Below are 24,358 nucleotides of genomic sequence, written 5' to 3'. Positions count from 1 at the left end.
GTAGGAACATTGGTGGTATCTCTTGCCATGATTTTTTTGAATCTTTGTAAAATAGCTAAGTGTTATGTTTTATGTTTACTTCCTGGATGGCATTGCTGTTGAATAGAATAAAAGTAAGAAACCCGAATACATACAAAATCAAAGTTGATGCCATTGTGGGGCCAGATCTGTACTTGCATCAGCTCAATTCTTAAAAATAGTTCAATATAACATTAAGTAATCCTACAGTGATGCACGAGAAATGGAACAAAGTCGCATTTGTATTAAATAACCCAAGTGGAGAAGGCCACAAACATTCTGAATAACTTCATAATTGACCATAGAAATGGAATTAGAGCTGCACCAGCAGAATCTGGGAAACTGCTGCCTTTAGAAGACAGCTAGGTCCTCCAGAAAGAAATACCTGGATAGAACTGCAGTGACAAGATTTTGGTGACTGTGAGCCTTTGATAGGTTGCAATATCTGTCCCAAAAGAGTTTAATGCCTCAGTTAATAAGTGTAATCTGTGCATACTCCCCCTCTGTTACTTAAGAAAAGAAAGATGATTGGATGCGGATTCTGAAGCTGGTTAACTCTTCTTCGATCTGTGCTAGTCATTCACTGATTCAGTTTAAAATTGTACATTGTTACCATTTGACGAAGGAGAGGTTGTCTAACATATTTCCTAATGTTGGTAGTTATTGTGATAGATGTAAAACTGAGACAGCTACACTGACACACATGTTTTGGTCTTGTTCTATACTGGAACAGTTCTGGAAGTCAGTTTTTTCGACAATTTCTAAAACACTTAAAATTAATTTACAGCCTAACAAATTAACTCTGCTTTTTGGAATAACTCCTCAAAATATCTGTGGTATCTCTGTGTCTGACCAACATGTTATTGCATTTGTTACATTGATAGCTAGGAGGGCCATTTTGTTGAAGTGGAAGGATGCATCAGCTCCCACTTTGTCACAATGGTTCTCTCAAGTGATGCTATGTCTTAGTTTGGAGAAAATTAGAAGTCAAACCTTTGAACCTATGTTTGATTTTGAGAAAAGATGGGGTTTATTTGCTCGTTATTATCATTTACATTAATTGATAGATTTCCTCCATGATCTAATTGTAAATTTTTGGTCCTTTTTTTTCTTGCTGGCAGTTTGATGTTTATCTTTAGAAGCTTTTTGTTTGATGTATGGCTCCGGGGTTGAACACCTAATGGGGTTTTCCCCCCACTTTTTCTTGCTTAGTACTGTAGGGTTTTTTTTTTACCAAAAATTTTTCAATCTTTAAAATAATGTTTTTTTTTGGTTGAGACATTGTAAGTGTTGCTTACTTCGATGTACTCGTGTTAATTTTGGATAATAATATAAAGATTTGAAAAGAAACAAAGATGATCATCTTTATTGGTTTAAGTAATGAAATCTCTGCAATGTAGACCCATGGAATTGCTCTGCTGGAAGCCACCATGGTCCTGTGTCGTCATATGTCCATAGATTCCCTAGCCATGGAAATACTTGCCCTGCATTTTTATAGAACTGTAAGAATTTTTAAGTTCAAAGTAAATGTATTATCAAAGTACTGTAACTCTCGCTTCAGCTAGTGGCTTAATATAGGGGATGATAATCCCCCAGCCCGGTCAAACTTAAGAAATCTCGTTTGGGTAGATGCTGCATGATGTGTCCTATGTTACAAATCAGTATCCCAAAATAACAAACACACAATATGTGATTAAACGATTAAGCTTTATAATTCTTACTATGACTATATGGTTGGTGAAGAAACAAAAAAAAGAAACAAAGGACCCAATCTTATTAAACAGTCTGTTGCACAATGTTGGAGCTCACTGCTAATTCGATCGTCCACCATTGACCTCCTCTGATCGTCGCTGCCTTTCGGACCCTCACTCCAAGTCCACCCCATCCGGCAGGCCACCAAACCTCTCCATTCACGTCTTCTCTCCTCATCTCTTCCTGGTAAAAAGACCGGAAAAATCTCTCTTCCAGCTCACAAGAAAGAACAACAGCATTCCAAACCCCGTTATCTCTAGTCATAACCCAAACATTTCTGCTACAGAGAAACCATTGCATTAACAGTGAAACCTTACAGCATGTTACACAGCAGTGAAACCCTACAGCATGTTACAATACCTACAAGTCACCATATATATTGTTCAGCTTCATTTTCTTGTGAGCGTACTCAATAAATCCATAATAGAATAATAACCATAATAGAGTCAATGAAAAACCATACCAACTTGGGCATTCAACCGGTGTGCAAAAGACAATAAACTGCAAGTACAAAAATAAAGAAATGTATCATAATAAATAAGTAATAAATATTGAGAACATGAGGTGAAGAGTCCTTAAAAGTGAGTTCATAGGCTGTGTGAACATTTCAGTGATGGGTCAAATAAAGTTGAGTGAACTTATCACCTTTGGTTCAAGTGCCTGATGGTTGAGGGGTAATAACTGTTCCTAAGCCTGGTGGTGTGAGCCCTGAGGCTCCTGTACCACCTTTCCGTTGCAGCAGCAAGAAGAGAGCTGACATGGATGATGCGGTGGGGGGGGGGGGGGAGGTGGTGTGGTGTGGTGAGGGAAGTCCCTGATGATAGATGCTGCTTCCCTGTGACAACTTTTCATGTAGATGTGCTGAATGGTGGGGATGGTTATAACTATGATGGACTGGGCCATATCCACTACTTTTTGTAGGATTTTCCATTCAAAGGCATTGTTGTTTCCATACCAAGTTGTGATACAGCCAGTCGATATATTCTCCACTACACATCTATAGAAGGATGTCTTGCTGAACCTTTGCAAACTCCTAAGGAAGTAAAGGTGCTGTTGTGCTTTCTTCGTAATTGCCCTTGCGTGCTGGGCCCAGGACAGGACATCCAAAATAATAACACTGAGGAATTTAAAGTTGTTGACCCTCTCCACCTCTGGTCCTCCAATGAGGACTGGCTCATGGATCTCTGGTTTCCTCCTCCTGAAGGCAATAATCAGTTCCTTGGTCTTGCTGGCATTGAGTGAGAGGTGGTTGTTATGGCACCACTCAGCCAGATTTTCAATCTCCTCCTCATATGCTGATTTGTTACCACCTTTGTTTCAGCCTACAGCAGTGATTGTGTCAGAAAACTTGAATATGGCATTGGAGCTGTGTTTAGCCACACATTCATAAGTGTAAAAAGAGTAGAGCAGGGGACTAAGCACACAGCCTTATGGTGCACCTGTGCTGATGGAGATTGTGGAGATGTTAAGTATCAGTGAGGTCACTTCAAATTGCTTGAAAATTAATTTCTCTTCATTCATCAAGTGCACCTCGTTATGAACCAGACTCATTATTCACTCCGTTTGTGATATATACTGTATAGTTTTAGTGAAGAACAGAACTCCGGATGTATTGTTATCAAGTCCCTAAATAATTACAATAAGAATTCTTTACACTTGTGTTCAGGATTTGTGGGAATAAAAGCCAACATATTGCAAGCTTTTCTGATTGCTTGCTGCAACTACCTGTTGGTTTGTATCATTACATTTAAATCCTCCTGAGCAGTTGTGTGGGTTTACTTTGATCAGGAGGACTGCAGTGGTTCAAGGTGGATTGCTTCGGGTATTTAGAACCTATCTCTGAAGATCTAACCTGGGTCCAACATATTAATACAATTACAAAGAATGCCTTCAGCAGCTATATTTCATTTGGTGTTTGAGGGGACTTAGTATGTCACAAAATACTCTCACAAATTGATACGGTTGTACCGTGGAGAGCATTCTAACTGGTTATATCACCATCTGGTATGGAGGGACCACTGCACAGGTTTGGAGAAAACTGCTGAAAAAAATTGTAAATTTAGCCAGGTCCACCATGGGCACTAACCTCCCCAGCATCAAGGACGTCTTGAAAAGGCGATGCCTGAAAAAAGGTGGCATCCACCGTTAAGGACCCCTGTCACCTATGACATGCCCTCTTCTCTGCTACCATCAAGGAGGTGGTACAGAAGCCTGAAGACATAGACCCAGTGATTCAGGAACAAATTTTTCCCCTTTGGCATCAGATTTTGAATGGACAGTGAACCCCTGAATGCTACCTCATTATTTAAAAAAAAATTTTGCTCTCTTTTGCACTACTTTTTAAAATATTTTTAATAATATATTTCTTACTGTAATGTATAGTTTTATTATTTTGTATTGTAATATACTGCTGCTGCAAAACAATAAATTTCGCAGCTTATGCTGGTGATACTAAACCTGATTCTGATAGTTGTAGACATTAAATTCCATGAATGCAAAATACTCAGAGGAAAAAGGTCCATTGCCATCACTATCCCACTCTGTTATCTAACAAATGATCCTTGCCCAGATTTCAACCGCAGCTTTGGCTGAGAGTTTTGATCTGTAACAGGAGATGTACTCCTTTTGGCCATAGATTCACCGATGACTGCTTCCACAGGGGTAAGGCTGAACTTTTTCCAGCACTCCTAACAAAGGAACGTGGTATGTGGATGAGTGGGGATATCAGATTGATTAATACTACACACTAGAATAGTTCATTTCTGTGGCAATAGGCTGAGCTACTTTAAGCAGGATGGGCGTCAGATTGGCATCAGAAATTCAAATATTTGTTTAAACAAGTTGAGGCGTTGTGCTGCAATTAAACTAAAGCAAGTGAATTAAAACCAGATTAAAAATCACTTAGTGACTGGATTTTGACAATTAGTATGCATGGTAATGTACACAAATGGGAAATCATTATCAGAAAAGGATTTTGCCTTGAAACATTTGAGTGTTGATCTAATGTTCGGCTTTGATTCCTGAAGTTTTCATTAATTAGCAATCGCAAAGCCATGCCTGTGACATTTTCACAAGTTTTGGCCACTGCAACTGTTACCATTCAGAAAGGCTCTCATGTCATTTGGGGAATGTTTAGAGCACTGTAATTTTATGCAACAGATTTATAGACCTTGAAAGATGATTGGATGAGATTCCAATTGTTACTAATACGTGGTTATTGCTTGACAACTTGCTTAGCCTGGTTAACTCATGTGAATTGTCATTCCCTCAGATAAATATTTCAAAGTTTTACCCAAGTCATTTTATTTTCCACCATAATTTAGTGAATGCTTTAATCTTCAGTTTTCCCTGTAAAGTCATTAAGGAACAAATTGAAAGCTGTGCTTTCTCATTCCTGGTCAATGAAAATTTAATGGTGTGTTTGTCTTTCTGATATCACTTTTGTTAGATAAAGATTTTCAAGATGTCACCTGATTGCAGTGTGAGGAATCCATACCAGAGATTAAAGATCAATACAGTCTCAGTCCTTTAAGGTCAGCAGTAAATACCACTGCTTTGTTGCTGACAAGAAGATTTATTTCAAGCTTATATTTTGACATTCATTCCTCCCTCTTGAACTTCCATCCCCATCATCCTTTCCTCCCAAGTAGGCATCTTTAATCTTGGCTTCAGAATCACAAATAGCTGGTCTTATGCTTCTGCCATTAAAATTGTATGTGTTTGTATGTGTGTATACCTTAATAATAAAGTAACCCAATGCCTTGTGATTGCCAAATGGATGTCGAAGGTTTTTGGTGCTTTTCTGAGTAGTTTTTTGCATGTGTCATCAGAATCAGATACACTGTCCGACATGATATAAAATTTATTGTTTTGCAGCAGCAGTACAGTGCAAGAACCTAAGTTTACTATAAATTACAGTATAGTGTAGGGAAGAAAGGAATAATGAATTAGTGTTCATGGATTGCTTAGAAATTTGCTGATGGAGGAGAAGAAGCTGTTCCTGAACCATTGACCCTGGGTCTTTTCATTGAGGGTAGTAGCAAGAAGAGAGCATATCCCATGTGGTGAGGGTCCTTAATGATGGATGGCCCCTGGTGGGATGAGTTGTGCTGTCTGAGCTTGTAATCTATTGCAGCCTCTTGTGAATTGGAGCCCCCATGCTAGACTGTAACATAAGCAGTCAGAATGCTCTCCACCATATATCTATACAAATTTGCATGAGATTTTCAATCTCATAATGAAGTAGAGCCACTGGTGTGCTTTCATGTTGTGCCAATATGTTTGACCCAGATCTGATCCATGGAAGAGCTGACACACTTTTCACTGCTGAACCCTCAATGAAACTGATGTGTGTCCTCCTGACTTCCCCTCCTTAAGACAATAATGTCCTTGGTCTTGATTTTGAGTGTGAGGTTGTTGTTGGGTAGTACTCAACCAGCTGATCTGTCTCGCACCTTTACGCCTCCTTGCCATCTGAAATTTTACCAACAAGAGAGGTGTGAATATACAGTGGTGTTTCAGCTGTGCCGAGCCACACAGTTATGAAAGTAGAGAGGGTAGAGCAGTGGCCTAAGCACCCATCTTTGAGATGCACCTGAAGTGATTGTCAGCGAGGAGGAGATGTTATCACAAGTTCGTACTAGCTGTGGTCTCCCAGTGTGGAAGTGGAGGATCCATTTGCGGGGGGGGGAGGGGGGTGTATAGAGGTCCAGTTTTCAAAGCTTGGTGAGTAATACTGAGAGGGTTGATAGTATTGAATGCTGAGCCGTAATTGATACACAGCAGCCTGACATGTTTTGCTGTTATCCAGGTGCTCCAAGGCAGATTTCAGAGCCAGTGAGATCATATCCGCTGTGGACTTGTGGTGGTAGGTAAATTGCAGCAGATCCATGGCCTTTCTCAGACCAGCATTAATTTTAGCCATAACCAGTGCCTCAAAGACCTTCCAGTCATGTTGTTGACAGCTCAGCCTGCTCTTCTTGGGCACCAGTATGATTGATACCCTTTTGAAGCATTTGGGAACTTCAGACTGCAGCAGTGAGAATTGCATGACCTTGAGCACTCCAGCTAGTTAGTTGACATGGCTTTCCAGTACCCAGCCTAGTACACTGTCAGGTCCCAACTTCTTGCATGGGTTCACCTTGAAGGAAATTCTGACATCAGCCCTGAGGTAGAGATCACAGGGTTGTCAGGTGCTATGTAGTGTTATTCTCCTTTTCAAAGCATACATTGAGCTCCTCAGGGGATAAAGCATCACTGCCAGTTTTGTTGTTTGGTTTCACCTTATAGGAATTAATAGTATGCAAATACTACTGCAGCTGTTGTGCATCCTCTTGTCTCTAATTTCACACACAGTTGCCTTTTCACCATCACAATGGCTTTTTTTAGGTACCTGGACTACTTCGAAGGTTCTAGACCACTGGTTTAAATGCCATAGGTCTAGCCCTTAGTAGACTGTGAATCACCTGGTTCAGCTGGGTTTCTGGTTTGGATATATTTGATATTTTCTTGAAAGCAACGCACTTATCCACAGAGATCTTGATGAAGTTGGTTATGGCTATGACTTAATCATGCAGATCCAGAGGTGAATCCTTGAATATAGTCCAGTCCAGTGATTTTAGTGCATTCCTGTAAACTCTTCTCCACCTCCCTTGACCTTTGCAGTCCTCGCCACTGGTTTTGTGGTCTTCAGTCTCTCCTTATTCAGTGAGTGGAATTACAGCCAGGTGATTGGACTTGCCAAAGTGAGGACTCAGTTGGCATGGTAAGCGTTCTTGACGGTGGTGTAATAAGTGATTGAGCGTACTCTGCGAATAATAAAATGTGGTGCAATCTTTCAGAAATCCTTGAGAAGAAATTGAGCTGTAAATGAGAGGAGGGAAATGTAAAACTTGTCCCAATGCAGCTGAAATGTACTTGAGTATAAATGAAGGATTGGTGAGTATGGTGTTAAGCAAGGAGCAGCTAAAACAATTAATTAAGCTAGTACTCTGATGTAATCTGTTATGTTCTGCCCAGATTGGATTTTTTCCAAGAAGCTGCGGTCTTACATTTTAAGTAATTTTGTATTTGCACAGTTTTAATTCAGTTTGCTTTTGGCTGAGTGGCAGCAGTTAGACTGCAATCTTTTCCAGTCTTGATATAGTAGGTAATTGTTTTAAAATAAAGCCTTTTAACGTTTGAATATTTTACGATGTGTTACAAGGAAAAAACACAGATGTTTTACCTCATTTAACCACATTATGTTGTAGCAAAATGTATTGATCAGTGCATTGTGATTGATGTTGCCTTTATAGACTTAAGTGAAGCGTGTGTCACGGTCCCACATGGGAGACTGGTCTAAAAAGTTTCAACCTATGAGATCTAAAGCAAGTTAGCAAATTGCGTCCAAATTTGTTTGCTAAAAAGAAGGCAGAAATAAGTCTCAGTGATTAGATGTCTGCGACAAGTTATTATATACAGTTGAAATAAATAAACAGTTTTGATATAAATTCATGTTTAAGTTTATAGATTATGAGCGCATTGGTTGTTTTTTGATAGTTCTTCAACATTATTCAGTTGGTAAGATTGGTTGAGCAATGGCATATGGGATTGAAACCTGATTAGTGTAAGGTTGATGCATGTTGGGAGGTCTCATAGATCAGGAAGTATAAAATATTAGAGAATTATCAAAAATTGACAGCTATGTCCCATTGCAGCACAGTGCATTTGAGCAAGAAATGAAGAAAATCATTAATTTGATATGAAGAGTATCTATGGCAATGAATACCTATTATGAAGATGACATGCATTGGTGGAATGTAGATATGTTAAATAAATGGGCAAAGCTCTGGCAATGTGAGAAATTGTGAAATTCTCTATTTTAGCAGGATTTTATTTTACAAAATACACCTAAATATTGAGAGTCTGGATATCTTGTTTTGGGATTTATCAAAGATTCGTATCCAGATGCAGCAAGTCAATGGGAAAGCTAACAATGTTAGTTATTTTTCAAAAAATTAAATAGCAGAATAGGAAGATTATGTAAAAGCAGCACACACAAAATGCTGGAGGAACTCAGCAGGCCAGGCAGCATCTATGGAAAACAGTAAACAGTCACCGTTTCTAGCTGAGATCCACTATTTAGTGTCTGTTGCTTTGGATTTCCAGTCTCTGCAGATTTTGTGGAGGTAGTGTAAAATACTGATGTGCCACATCTGGAGTACTGTATATGGTATCCATTTCATGAAAGGAAGGCTTGTACTTGAGATGAACATGCATTAGAAGGAAAGGTTGGAAAGTTGAGTCCTAGTTGGGACCTACGTGGTATCTTGATTGATACATCCAAGGTTCCTGTGGAGACTTCATGGGGTTGGTGAGGAGAAAATGTTGGAAGTCTTTAATAGTCATCCATCTAAGTCAGATGCGGGAAATTTTCTTCAGCAGTGGCTTCTTCCTTGCTGAGCAGCCTTTCAGGTTATGTCAATATAGGACTCGTTTTACTGTGGATATAGATACTTGTCTACCTGTTTCCTCCAGCATCTTCACAAGGTCCTTTGCTGTTGTTCTGGGATTGATTTGCACTTTTCACGCCAAAGTACACTCACCTCTAGGAGACAGAATGCATCTCCTTCCTGAGCGGTATGACAGCTGCGTGGTCCCATGGTGTTTATACTTGTGTACTATTGTTTGTACAGATGAACGTGGTACCTTCAGGTGTTTGGAAATTGCTCCCAAGGATGAACCAGACACAACATCATTTTCTGACCTCAATCCGATAGAAAATTTGTGGGCAGAACTGAAAAAGCGTGTGCGAGCAAGGAGGCCTACAAACCTGACTCAGTTACACCAGTTCTGTCTGGAGGAATGGAACAAAACTCCAGCAACTTATTGTGAGAAGCTTGTGAAAGGCAACCCAAAATGTTTGACCCAAGTTAAACAATTTAAAGGCAATGCTAGCAAATTCTAACAAAGTGTATGTAAACTTCTGACCCACTGGGAAAGTGATAAAAGAAATAAAAGCTGAAATAAGTCATTCTCTCTACTATTATTCTGACATTTCACATTCTTAAAATAAAGTAGTGATCCTAACTGACCTAAGACAGGGAATGTTTTCTAGGATTAAATGTCAGGAATTGTGAAAAACTGAGTTTAAATGTATTTGGCTAAGGTGTATGTAAACTTCTGACTTCAACTGTATATAATTTTGAATATAAAAGTTGCATAATAGGAAAGTGTGCATGCCTTGCAGTAGGTTATTACGTGTTTTCTTTAAAAATGTGGACTATTTTAAACCAGTTTCTTGTTTTAAAATACCTGCATGTCTAACAAAATCATGGGGATGATATGGATGAAGAGTAGGGAGCTGTTGTTTCACTTTTCAGACATTTGAATTTTGTTTTATTAACAGGCTTTTGGGAATGCAAAAACAGCTCACAATAATAATTCCAGTCGATTCGGTAAATTCATTCAAGTCAACTACCAGGAAACAGGCACTGTGCGAGGGTGAGTAAAGACAAGTTTATTATCATATGTATAAGTACACATATAGATAGATACTTTATTGATCCCAAAGGAAATTACAGTGTCACAGTAGTATTACAATTGCACAGATACAAATATTAGAAGAGAAGTAGAAAGAATAAAAAACAAATTACCACAAACAGTCTAACAGGAGGGGGGGTCATCACTTCCCCAGCTATAGGTAGATTTATTAGTTACAGCCCAATGGCCAAGGATAAGAATGACCTCATATTGCACTCTTTGGAGCAGCGCAGTCATCGTAATAGATTACTAAAAATGCTCCTCTGTTTAGCCAAGGTGGCATGCAGAGGGTGAGAAACACTGTCCAGAATTGCCAGGATTTTCTGTAGGATTGTTTGTTCTACCACAGCCTTCAGAGTGTCCAGTTTGACTCCTATAACAGAGCCAGCCTTTCTAATCAGTTTATTTTGCCTGTTGGCATCACCTGTCCAGATACCATTGCCCCAGCACACCACCGTATAGAAGATTGTACTGGTGACAACAGACTGAAAGAACATGTGAATGAGAGGCCTGCATACTCCAAAGGGTCTCGGTCTCCTCAGGAAGTAGAGACAACGCTATATGCACAGATTTATTGAAAAACTTATTGCAGCATGACAAACACATTAGCATCATATAAGCAGTATCCTCATGATAAACATAAATTATACACTATGATTTTAACAAGAAAGAATATAATAGAACCAAAAAATTATCCTTTTTTGTGCAGAGAGGTCATAATGTTGCTGAACTCTTGTGCTCAGGGTTTTGTTGGTTGGTTCAAGAACCGAGTAGTTTCATTGTTCCTGCTAGCACTCAGAATTGACACCTTGAGTTCTTTTCTAGCTTCTTTATAATCCTCAAGGGATATGTTTGATTTGAGCTTCCTAAACCTACTTCAGGGGTTCCCAGCCTTTTTTAATATCATTAAGTAAGGGTTCTGTAGACCCCAGGTTGGGAACCCCTGTTCTACTTCCCTTCTCTTCTTGACAAAATTCACCACCTTTCTTGACAGCCAAGGTTCCCTTAATTTGCCATGGCTTTTCTTCCTCCTTTCTGGAACATACCTAACCTGTACTCTATGTACCTTCCACTTGTCAGAAGTGGACTTGCCTAAAAAAAAGCCATGCTAATTAACTCTCCCTAATTCGTGCCAAATACTCTTGTTATTTGCTCTGCCTCAACATAATATCCCCCACCCTAACTTATCCTCATTCATAGCCATCTTAAAATTCAAGGAGTTGTGATCACTTTTCCTAAATGTTCTCCCACTAAATGTAGTCATCTGGTCAGGCATTTCCCAGCACCAAGTCCAGTATGGCCCCTTCAGCTGAACTATCTACACATCAACTTAAGAAACAATTTCTGTCCTGCCTGCACCTTTTGCACTAAGGACTTCCCAGTCTACAACGGGAAAGGTAAAGTCACCCACAACAACAACCCCTGTTGTCTTTGCACTTTCCAATTTCTGTCTATCTGTCTGTTCCTTACTGTCCCAGTGGCTACTGAGCGCATGAAGGATCAAAGTAAATTTATTATCACAGTGCATACATGTCACCATATTCAACCCTGAGATTTGTTTTCTTGGAAACATACACAGTAAATCCAAGAAACACAACAAAATCTTTGAAAGACTGCACGCAACAGAACGGACAAACAACCAATTGTAGAATGATCCTATCAGTGATCTCACCTTTCTATTGTTGAATTCTTCCTATATAGACCTGGTGGACAAACCCTCCATTATGTCCCTCTGGGAGCTGCTGTGATTTTATCCTTGATTAATGGTGCACCTCCCCACCCCCTATCAAGAGGGACAGAGCTCAGCTGAATGGTGATATTTTTCCCCACATTGGGGAGTCTAAAACTACAGAGTGTAGGTTTAATGTGAGAGGGGAAATATTCACAGGGGATCTGCAGGGAAAGCTTTTCACACGCAGGGAATAGATATATGGAAGGAGCTAGTGGGGATGGGTGTAGTTACTATGTTTAAAATACATTTGGACAGGTACTTGAAAAGCCATAGAAGAATTCAGGCCAAATGCAGACAAATAGGACAAGCTCAGGTTGGAATCTTCGTCAGCCTTGACGAGTTGGTCTTTGTGACTCTGTGATTCTAAAAGTAGATGCAAGCTTTGCAGAATTAAACTTAGGAGTCATATCAATACATCAACCAACTCGAGCAGAATTTATAGGAAGCATAGAAAACCTACAGCACAATACAGGCCCTTCGGCCCAGAAAGCTGTGCCGAACATGTCCTTACCTGAGAAATTACCTATGGTTACCCATATTCCTCTATTTTTCTGAGCTCCATATACCTGTCCAGGAGTCTCTTAAAAGACCCTATCGTATCCGACTCCACCACTTGTCTCCGGCAGCCCATTCCACACACTCACTTAATTTATCATTAACTTTTCATCTGTAATTGATGGATGTATCCTTCAGCACTATTTTTGAAAGTAGTACAGATCAGGCATTGTCTCATTGAATAATAGAACAGGTTGCTGGATTAATGGTCTGTTTCTGTGGTCATATTCCTGCTTCTCCATAAATTCAATGACTAAATATGTAGAGGCAAACAAGTAGTTTAGTTTCCATCCCTGCTGTGTTGACTTAGTAATTTTAGCTTTGATAACAGTGGAGCATTGCAACCATACCCTGCACTGGGAGGGAAATAAAATCTACCGCAGTTGCTCCTTGCAATTGCAAGCTGGTGTTGATGTGCGTTAAGGATAAGACTGACCATGAAAGTTGCTGGTACTTGTGTGAACAATGGTATTGTGTGGGTTTGTCTTCCATGCACTGCTGAATGAGAGAAGATCGTGATTCTTTAAAGTTGAGTGTGAAAGCACAATGTGCTAAGCCTTTTTTAAAATATTGAATGGTCTAGATAGAGTAGATGTGGAGATAATATCTCCTATAGCGGGAGAGTCTAGGACTAGAGGGATGTCCATTTAGAAGAAAGATGAGGAATTTATTTTAGCCAGAGGATGGTGAATATGTGTACAGACAGCTGTGGAGCTCAATTCATTGGATGTATTTAAAGCAAAGGTTCATAGGTTCTTGATTAGTCAGGGCATCAAAGATGTCGGGGAGAAGGTAGGAGAATGAGTTTGAGAATACATCAGCCATGATGGAATGGTGGAGCAGACTTGATGGTTGAATGGCCTAATTCTGCTCCGATATTTTATGGTCTTAGATCAGAGTGCTTGGTCCACAGTGGAAGGAGATATTGTTCTCTAACAGAACTCTCTAGCATAGGCTGTGGAGGCAAAGTACGTAATAAAAAAAAAAAGAGAACCAAGATACCAAGTTACTAAGCAAGAAAGTTTTTGAATCATGGATGGCACATGCAGTGCCACGTGTAAACTTAAGGGCACCATGTGTTTTTGAGGGCTGTGTACAGAAGGCACCTCCAGCTGATTGAGCTGGATTTCTAAGCTTGAAGGGAAACTGGAGCCACAGAAGAGTGGAAAATATGCTGAGTGTTTCACAGAGACATTCAGCTGGAATCAGTGGGAGTCTTCGTCAATTAACTTCCCATTTAAACTTAATTCTTCAGTAATTCTGTTTTGTTAATTCTCCCCATATTGTCATCATCTCCTCGCAGATTCTATCACGGTGGGGGGCGGGGGGAGGAGGAGGGCAATCTACAACAGATCATTACATTACCAACCCATCTTCCTTGGGATGTGGGAGGAAACTGGAGCACTTGGAGTAAACTGACATAATTACAGAAAGATCATGCAAACTTCACACAGACAGCATTTATGGTGCTGCATTTCTGACAGTACAGATATGATCAGGAGTGCACTGGAAGGGAGAAAGACTTCAGTGCTCTTTCTTGGAAGTGGGAAAACTCCAACTCAGAAATGAGGTTTCCACTCTGAGATTTATATGAGAAATGGGTACTATAAGGCTTGCCTTTTCCAAACATTTTGAATTTTTTGTGAGGTTTAGGCCATATAGATGGAGGAAAAGTACAACTTGAGCAAATGATAGCCACTGGTGTACAACAGATGATGGCTTGATCTGCAGTCAACAATGTCTCTGTAGGTTCACCCCACCCAGTCAGAGAAATTCTCTTTGTTTAATCCATCAGCCCTTCACCCACACTGCAGCTAAAATAAACCTGAATTTTCTCTTCCTAGTTATTTCTCTTCCCACAGATGCTGTTGAATTGACTGTGTTTTCAGAAGTTGCTCTGTCATTAGCATATTTGCCTCACCCACTTCCTGTGTCAGGAAGTTCCATATTCTTACCATATATGGGTTAACTCATTTTTGAAAGCAGTGAATGTGACTTATAGGGCAACTTTCATGTAGTTTTGGATTCCCCTTCATGGAAACAACCTCTCTACATCTATGATATCTTAACTTTAAAATTTTGATTTTGGTCACCTCAATTTTCTTTTAGAATCACAGAAAACTAAAGGACAGAAACAGGCCCTTTGGCCCATCTGATCCATGCTGAACCATTTAAACTGCTTCGTCCCAGCCGAACATTTAAATTGCCTTGTCCCATTGACCTGCACCCAGACCATAATCCTCCATACCCCTTCTATCCATGAACCTATCCAAACTTCTTTTAAACATTGAAATTGAGCTTGCATGCATCACTTGCTTTAATAGCTTGTTCCACACTCTCTCAACCCTCTGAGTGAAGAAGATTCCTCTCATATTTCCCTTAAACACTTAATCTTTCACCCTTATCCTATGACTTCTAGTTGTAGTCTCACCTAACCACAGTGGAAAAAGGCTGCTTGCATTCACCCTATCTATACCTCTCATAATGTTGTATACCTTTATTAAATCTTCCCTCAATCTTATATGTTCTAGGAAATAAAATTTTAACCTATTTAATCTTTTGTTATAACTCAGGTCCTCAAGTCCTGGCAACATCCTTATAAATTGTTTCTGTACTCTTTCAATCTTGTGTATGTCTTTCCTGTAGGTAGGTGACCAGAATGGCACGCAGTACTCCAAACTGGGTGTCACCAATGTCTTGTACAACTTCAACTTAACATCCCAACTCCTGTATTCGAATACTTTGATTTATGAAGGCCAACATGCCAAAACCTTTATGATCCTGTCTACCTGTGATGCCACTTTCAATGAATTACGGACCTGTATTCCCAGATTCCTTTGTTTCACCGCATTCCTTAGTGACCTACTGTTCACTGTGTAAGACTTACCCTGGTTGGTTCTTCCTAAGTGCAACAACTCACACTTGTCTGCATTAATTTCCTTCTGCCGTTTTTTATCCCATTTTTCCAGCTGGTCCGGATCCCACTGCAGCTTTGATAATTTTCCTCACTCTCCACTATACCCCCAATCTTGGTGTCATTTGCAAATTTGCTGATCCATTTTCTGAAGTAAAATGATCCAATCTCCTTTTCCTGCTCTTGATGCTTATGTTTTTGTCTTTTTTTATCCCTGTTTGAGAATATGCTTAGTTATCTTTCTTGCATGTTCTCCTTGTATCCTTTGTCATGATTTGGAGATGACAATTGTGGATGGATATGTAAATGTAGATTGACCAGGTTCTTTACTCCAAGAATTCAATCCAGTGCTTTGCTAATAATTGTAATTGATTTGCTGAATGGTGATTCTCTTTCTAATTGGTGCTGATTTCACCTGGCATTAGATCTATTTGATCTTCACCATTCACAATTATATAGCTTTGGTGTGTTCCTTTTTTTTTAAATAGTTCATCACTTTACATAAACTAATGTTAACATTAATTTATACTGTACTACGCAGGAAGAAAACTTCCATGTTATTCTTGTACTTCATTAATCCTCTTCTATTTCCCTCTTTCACTACTGTCTCAACTCAATATGTATCGCAGAACTATACAAGATGTTGTTTAGGAACTGATGACAACAGACAGCACAGATAGATTAATTTCACTATTTAACTATCAATAGAATGTGTTGCCCCCTCACCCTTTTTCATGAAACATCAGCTTCTAAATTAAGCCATCAGTCTATGGTTATAGGCACTTCCTCACAATTCTCTGACTTGTGCACCCTGGCTTAAGTGGTTTATGCAAATTGGAACCAGAAAATAAAATTGTAGAAGTAGATCATTCAGCTATTTGAGCCCACTCTGCCATTCAGTACTGTCATGGCTAATCTTCTGCTTCAACAGTTCCATCTTTTGTGTTCAATAAATGTGATGACTGAGAGTCCACAACCCTTCTGGAGAGAGAATTCAATCAAATTACCATTCTTTAAATGAGCAAATTTCTTCTCTTTTTAACCCTAAGTCGCCAGCCTGTTTGATTGTAAACTTTATTGGTAGATTATTGAGTCAGGGGAAGTGTCCTGTTTGTATCTAACATGTTGGAGAACATCAAGAGAACCTCTTAGAACATCATACTACCACCCTGTTGAGTCCTCTAGGAATTTCCTGTGTTCAGTAAGGTCACCTCTCATCTTAAAACTCCGAGCACTTAAAGCCTAGCCAAATCAATCTTTCCTTGTATCTGCCACACCAGGAACCAATCTAATGAATCTTTGTTGCACTCCCTTCATAGCAAATGTATGGTTGGAATATTGTTTTTATAATTTAAATGGCTGTTTATTTAAATCAAGTTCTAGTTCAACTTTAAGCATAATTGTTAATAATAACTGGTCAAACCAAGAATATCAATTTGCTTTTTTCAGAGCTTATGTTGAAAAGTACTTATTGGAGAAGTCGAGGCTGGTCTACCAGGAGCATAATGAACGGTAAGGCGCATGCAAAATTTCTCAGGAGGCAGTATAACGCCAGTATCTTCAAAAGTAGCAAGGAAAATGTGTTATGACTTTTCAGTACAAATATACAACCTTATGTCTGACTCTAAATGGCTGTGCCAAGATTGCACTCTGTTTGAATATTCATCTGAAATGAGTAATTTAAAATAGAAGCTATATGTGCATTGTCCCTAAATGATAACCCTGATTACTGATGGGTGAACATATTCCCTTATCGAGGAACCAAAGCAGAATGCTTGAGACTGGTGTGTTATTCTGTGCCTTTATTACACTTGTGGGATTAATGAGTTTTTGTAAAGCTTCAATTTCCACTCTTCTCTTTTCATTGATTTTCTTGGCATTAACTTTGGTTTATGAAGATATGTTACATTTCAGCAGTAAGTATAGGGCTGTTTGTACACTGAGTACTGGGTTTCAGCTCACTTGTTGAACAAAATTGACTCAGATTACAATACATACTCAAGTATCAAAACATGCTCAGTGGAAGAACACTGATGCAGGGTCGTAGGGGTTTTTTCAGAGTTTTCACCAGATTTTACTGAGCAAAATAAAAGGAATTCTATGTGGTATCCAACCTGTAATAAATCTCATCCAGAAGTGTTTAAATTATGAAACACTTGCAGGTCATGGAATGTTACAAAAGGGTTAAAATTTGTAACCATGTCATGAATGATGCGGACTGAAAGTGATGTGTTACTATTGAGGCTGTGGGTAATGTGAATGTATTTGGCTTTGATTAGAAGTACCAAGGTTGAAAGATACTTTTATTTGCCAGTCAAACATTGGTGAAGGGTCCTTGAAAAAGTTAACATACTCTTTCTGTGTGTTAACCCATGGTAAATTTGATATATGAAAGGGCTACTCCAGAGATTGGACCAGATAGAAAAGAAATTCAGTGAGTTTTTGGTGGTAATTTGTGCAAATTCTAATATGTGAAATAAGAAAGAATATTTATTGATCTGAGTGGTTGCTTACATCCAGCTGTTTGGGGGGTGATGAATAAGAATTATGTCACTAAGTTGAAAAGTCTTTTCATGATCTGTTGCTGCAGCTGATGCAGCTGCTGAAATAACTTTCTGTTCATGTTGTGCAATTGCCTATTTGTATGTAATTAATGGTTAGGGTGCCTATAATTGTGAAATCATGATGACTGAGAGTTCTGCTTGTGCAGAGATGTTTTGTTTAAAATTATGGCCAATAGAGATTTCCCACCCCCCACAAAAAACATGATAGTAATTTGTACATTTTTCCAGAATTAAAGATCTGTGCAAACCCTACAGCAAAATTCATTCAGTTAGATGGAAATACTTCCTTATGAATTTAATGTATGGGAATCAATATTGAGACAAAAAATCAATATTGAAAATATTGAAATGAAGTAAAATCATATTCAAGGTTGCCATTTTGAGTCTTAACTTAATTTTGTGTAGATTGTCCGCTTTGCATCTAGCAATTTGAGTATCATTGATTTCAGTTGTGTCAACTTTGTAGCTTTAGTGCTCTACAGTTATATTACATTTTCTTCAACTGTCATTGTAGGAACTATCATGTATTCTACTATCTACTGGCAGGAGCCAGTGATGAAGAGAAAAAGAGTTTCCATCTGTTGAAGCCTGAGGAATACCATTATTTGAACCAGGTCAGCTCCAACAGTTAGATTTTTTTTTGCATTACTTAGTTGCAGCAGTTCCCATAAAGACAGAATATTCTGCATTAAGTAAGTATAACCAGGCATGCACTACTTCATTGTTAAATGATTGATTCCTGGAAGTGTGGCTGAGGGGAAAAACAGTTCAGTATTCTGAGTTATAGAAGTGTCACTCATGAAAGAGAAGGTTACAGAAGTGTGATGACAGTAGTTGGACAGGATAACCTGGTGCATCGGCCAAAGAGGCGGTGCTTTACTATACTATAGGCTTCACAACAGCAAGTGAGAAGTACTGTAGAAGAACAGATCTATAGGCATATCGCTGTAAGGTGTAAAAGCAGTAGAGTAGTGTCAGGGGATTTTACTTTCCCAATAATGATTGGAATTCAGAAAATGCATGCACGAGATTTTCTAAAGCGGATCCAAGCGGCTGTGCTCTATGTTGTACTAAGGAATGAGGATGGACAAATGATGGAAGTGTCATTGGAGGATCCCTGTGGGAAAAGTGACCATTTTTTGCCAAAATTCAAGTCAGTGATGAATAGTAAGATTGATCCCAGAATTAGGGTCTTAAATTGGGAGAAGGCTGATTCAGTACATTAGACAGGGCCTTGCATAGACTGAGAGCAGCTGTTTGAAAGAAATGTATCTGATAAGTGAGTAACACACACAAAAGTTGCTGGTGACACAGCAGGCCAGGCAGCATCTATAGGAAGAGGTACAGTCGACGTTTCAGGCCGGGACCCTTCGTCAGGCCTGAAACGTCGACTGTACCTCTTCCTATAGATGCTGCCTGGCCTGCTGCATTCACCAGCATTTTTTGTGTGTGTTGCTTGAATTTCCAGCATCTGCAGATGTCCTCGTGTCTGATAAGTGAGTGGTGGTTAGAGGCGAACTAGCAAGAATGAAGAGTTAGCATGTTTGTGTTAGAAGCAAAGATGGTAAGATTAGGGAGCCGTGGTTAATAGAGGAAGTTAATCAAGATATGAGAAGGATATTGATGAACATATTTATAAGTAAATTAGAAATACAAGAGTAACTGGGGAAAGAGTTGGGTCCCTTCAGAGACTAACAGAGAAATCTGTGTATGGAGCCAGGGGATGTGAGTGGAATCTGAAATAAATGCTTCTGGTTACTATTCACCAGAGGGAAGGATATGCAGCGTGGAAACTTGGGGTGGATATGCTGATATCCTGGAATATGCCTGTGTTAGGAAGCATTGGGCAGTCTAAAACCAGAGAACACATAAGTTTGAATTAAAAGGGGAAGCATTTTAAGGAGATTTAAAAGATGTGTTTATTTATTTTATTTAGCGATACAGTGTGGAGTAGGTCCATCCAGCCCTTCGAGCCACATTGCCCCAGAAACCCCCGGCAAATCCAAATAACCCTAACCTAATCAAGGGACAATTTACAATAACCAGTTAGCCTACCTTGTATATCTTTGAACTGTGAGAAGAAACTGGAGCACCCTGTGAAAACCCATGCATTCCACGGGGAGAATGTATGGAGAATCCTTACAGAACAGTAGCGGAATTGAACTCCAGAACACCACAAGCTGTAATAACCTCACACTAAATGCCACTCTACTCTGGTGCCCAGATAATGGAAACATTAGAGGAACTAAACTAATACGATACACTTAATTTTAGTTGCTGTGCAAAGAGCTGTGAGAGGAAATAGTAAAGGTAGATACATTTACAATGTTTAAAAGAAATTTAAACAGGTATTTGGGTCAGAAAGGAGTGGTACTTGAGCTGAGTAATGTTTATAAAATTTGTGCAGGGATAGATTTAGAGGATTTATGAATGTAGGATGTAAAGTCTTAAGTTTAAGAGAGATTCAAAGGAAGTTTGTTTATTGCAGGAAGGAAAAAATTTGTCTGGTGTAAACATATTTCAAAACTATAACATTGTGTTACATTTCTTGCCAGAAATGGGACTATTTGTTTAATAAAAATACAACTTGATGTATATTTAAGAATTAGGGAAAAATATGTCAGTTTTAAAACAAGTCAATCAAAGTATATGTGGCGTCTGTGGATTCACTGTTTTTCATTTTGGTTCCCATTTTAATTTATTCTGGCTGTATTTTCTAGGTGGAAATGGGAAGAGCGTTACTTAAATTTATTTGCCTCTTGCAGCTCGTTATTTGGATCTTGAATATCAGAAAATTTAGATTCTATACTTGTCCTGACTCAGCTAAACTTCACTAACATAATTGTGGAGGCATAATTTCCTTGCTTGTTTATTCTAAAGAGTTCTTGCTCATTCAGGTGGGAAATGGAAATAGGGCTGAGAGTCACCATTTTGAAACCATGACCTAGCTACGGTTTAAATCAGGCAAGGATTTAGATGTTCTATTGATAATTACTGAACTAACTTATATTTTTTAAGTATGCTTACTTATATTTTTTCTTTCTCAGATGACGAAGAAACCAGTCAGACAGACATGGGACGATTATTATTGTGACTCAGAACTGGTAAGTGTTCAAGTTTTGTATTGCTAGTGGTGAGATAACAATCCACAATTTCGCCTCCTCAAGGGTAATTGTCAAAAGAAGCTAATTTTCCAAACACATTTAGGATTTGTATTCTTTTAAAAAAAAACTTCAGTAGTCATTCTAGACTTTGTAATAAAAAAAATAAGATTCAAGTAGGTTTATATATATCCTGCTGTCAGTTGAAATAATAAATTTGCTTTTCAGTCTCCAATACAGTCTTCAAATCGGACAATAAAAACGAAATGCTGGCAGTCTGAAATAAAAACAGAATCTTCAGCATTTAGGCAACACCTGAGAAGACTAAAACAGTCCATGTTTCAATTCAATTACCTTTTGATCAGAAGGTGTAATCTTTTGGCAACAAACAATCTGCTGGAGGAACTCAGCAGGTTGTGCAGCATCTGTGGGAGGAAAGAAGTTGTTGATACTTCCATTTGGAACTTCCTTCAGGATACACCTAATCTTACCATTTGTTTAAATGATGAGTGAAGAATCACCTGCAAAAAGTTATTCAGTTTAATATGATAATGTAGAACAGAAAGGTCTGTTTTCCTTGTTGTGTAAAATATTTTATGCTTAATGCCCTCTCGTTTCTTAAAGTTGCATCAACATTGTTGCTTGTGATACTGCGTCAAGTTTTTCCGCAATGTGAACAAGTAAATCACACCATGTGGATGTGGTAAAGATGAGATTCAGTGAATGAATAGGATTGTTGGCATCTTTTTACATACTTCAGTTTACAAGAATGAGAGGGATCTCATTGAAACGTATCAAATATCGAAAGCCTAGGTAGAGTGTTTGTAGAGAGGATGTTTTCAATAGTGGGGGGGGGGGGCTAGAACTCGTCTCAGAATAGAGGGATGTCCCTTTAGAACAGATGAGGAATTTCTTTCGCCAGAGGCTGGTGAATCTCTGGAATGCATCGTCACAGACGGCTGCGGATGTCAAGTTATTGGCCGATTCAAAGCAAGAAGGCTGTGAGAGGAATGGCTAAGGATTTTCGGAGCGAAGGCATTTTACTACTCGGGGTAAAGAGAGGCAAGACTGCGCAGACGCGTGACGTCAGCCAGCAGAGTGGGAAGAGTTTACAAAGAAGACTGCCATATCCAGTGGGCAGTGGAGTGAGAGGGTAGTACAGTGATGGGGCTTTGGCTCAGTAGGCTTAGGCGGTAATGGGATGAGGCGAGGTAGGTTTATCTGTGTTAATTGCGGAAAGGAAGAATGTGTGTGAGGCCGGTGTTCTGTGCTCGGTGTCAGATTTGGGAAGTCCTGGAGTCTTCCAACCTCCCAGATGGCCGTATCTGCACCCAGTGTGTCGAGCTGCAGCTCCTAAGGGACCGAGTTAGGGAACTGGAGTTGCAGCTCGATGACCTTCGTCTGGTCAGGGAGAGCGAGGAGGTGATAGAAAGGAGTTATAGGCAGGTGGTCACACCGGGGCCATGGGAGACAGAGAAGTGGGTCACAGTCAGGAGAGGAAAGGGGAATAGTCAGGTACAAGAGAGTCCCCTGTGGCTGTCCCCCTGAACAATAAGTAATCCTGTTTGAGTACTGTTGGGGGGGGGGGGGAACAGCCTACCTGGGGGAAGCAACAGTGACCGTGCCTCTGGCACAGAGTCCGGCCCTGTGGCTCAGAAGTGTAGGGAAAAGAAGAGAAAGGCAGTAGGGACAGGGTCTTTGAATAGGCCTTCATCAAAAGAACTAACTTCTTGAACATGGTGTTATGTGCTGTATGTCAACAATGAATTTGCATTTTTGTAGATTTATTCTGTGTGATTTGTTTAGGATTAACCAGTCTTGCCTTAAGAATTACCACGTTAAAGGAATATGGTTAGCCTTCAGGAATCAAGATCCTCATTTAACATGAGGGCAACTCACTTATGACTGTCAAGAATCAACAGCCACAAATAAAACAAAATGATAAAAGTAGTGTGCATGTGAAACCTCCCCCCCTCCCCCCCCCGTTGTTGAAAGTAGCAGGTATTTCCCAAACTTGATAGTAACTAAAGTTAAGTGTATCTTTTTAGTAGAACCACTTCTTTAATTATTCTGACCTTTCCATTATCCTAAAATATCCCCATCAATTGCAGTTGTTCTTGTTTACTAACTAGCATGCCTGAACCTTGAGTAGTTGCCTTCTATACAATACATGTGAGGTTTGCAAAGGGTTTTGACAGACCCTTTGGTTTTGTTAATATACACTCATTCTGGTCTCTGAAAAGAAGGTAGTCACTTCTAGTGCCCACATTATGCATAACCTTGCAGTACTGGCATTCCTTCGAGTTAAATAACACAATCATTTGTAGGCAGCTCCTTGTAAATCCATTTTCACATCCTGTAACTGACTAATGATCTGTAAGCTGTCTAATTTACTATCACTGACCAAGACATTATCAGTTTCTTCTGATGTAGGTGAAAGATTCTGTGGTGTTTTTCAGAATAGGATCATTTTCCAGGCCAAAGTATATTCAACTTGCTTGATCAGAACAGTTTAGTTCACCATTTACTGCTGAAAGCAGAACTCTGGGCACTACTATCAACTCTCATTTTGTTTGTATTGCAAAATGAATCTCAGAGTAATATAAGGTGACATATTTATTTAATTATTGAGTTAAAGTGTGAAGTAGGCCCTTCCCAGCTTTTGAGCTATGCTGTTCAGCAACCCCGATTTAACCCTTGCCAAATCATGGGACAATTTACAGTGGGTTAACCTATTAACCTATATATCTTTGGACTGTGGGAGGAAGTTGGAGCACCTGGGGAAAGCCCATGTATTCCATGGGGAGGATGTGCAGACTCCTTACAGATGACATCAGAATTTAATCTCTCCTCCAATATCCTGAGCTGTAATAGCATTGCACGAACTGCTATGCTATAATGGCACCCATATACATACTTTGAAAATAAATCAACTTTGAACTCTGAAAAGGCACTATGATAGTGTCTCATTTTCTTTGAAGAACCTTGTTGTATCTGTGGTGATGAAATGTATAATGTAAAACAGAAGTTCATTTATTTCAAATTTAAAAATAAGCAAGGCACAGCAGCTCAGTCAGGGAGGTCTGTGCTGTCCTGTCAATCGCAAGGAATGCAAATAAACCATAGTCATTAAATAAGGAAACAGGGCTTTTGGCCCACTGAATCCAGGGCTGGAGCCATGAAGCAGCACTTCATGCTG

General features: G+C 39.3%; 1 protein-coding gene across 9 annotated transcripts in view; it reads left to right on the top strand.

Moving 5' to 3' along the window:
* Positions 1-24,358, top strand: part of myo9aa (myosin IXAa) — a 359,701-nt gene that overhangs the window by 133,754 nt on the left and 201,589 nt on the right. For all 9 annotated transcript variants that reach the window (XM_072282122.1, XM_072282124.1, XM_072282123.1 and 6 more), the window contains 4 exons: positions 10,160-10,254; positions 16,944-17,006; positions 18,573-18,672; positions 21,106-21,162. In XM_072282122.1, the coding sequence (XP_072138223.1) occupies positions 10,160-10,254; positions 16,944-17,006; positions 18,573-18,672; positions 21,106-21,162 (315 nt within the window). The remainder of the gene's footprint in view (positions 1-10,159; positions 10,255-16,943; positions 17,007-18,572; positions 18,673-21,105; positions 21,163-24,358) is intronic.

Source organism: Mobula birostris, chromosome 18 (genome assembly GCF_030028105.1).
Source record: "Mobula birostris isolate sMobBir1 chromosome 18, sMobBir1.hap1, whole genome shotgun sequence".
NCBI lineage: Eukaryota > Metazoa > Chordata > Chondrichthyes > Myliobatiformes > Myliobatidae > Mobula > Mobula birostris.
Note: the sequence above shows the minus strand (reverse complement) of the source record. Positions and strands in the feature narration are given on the sequence as shown.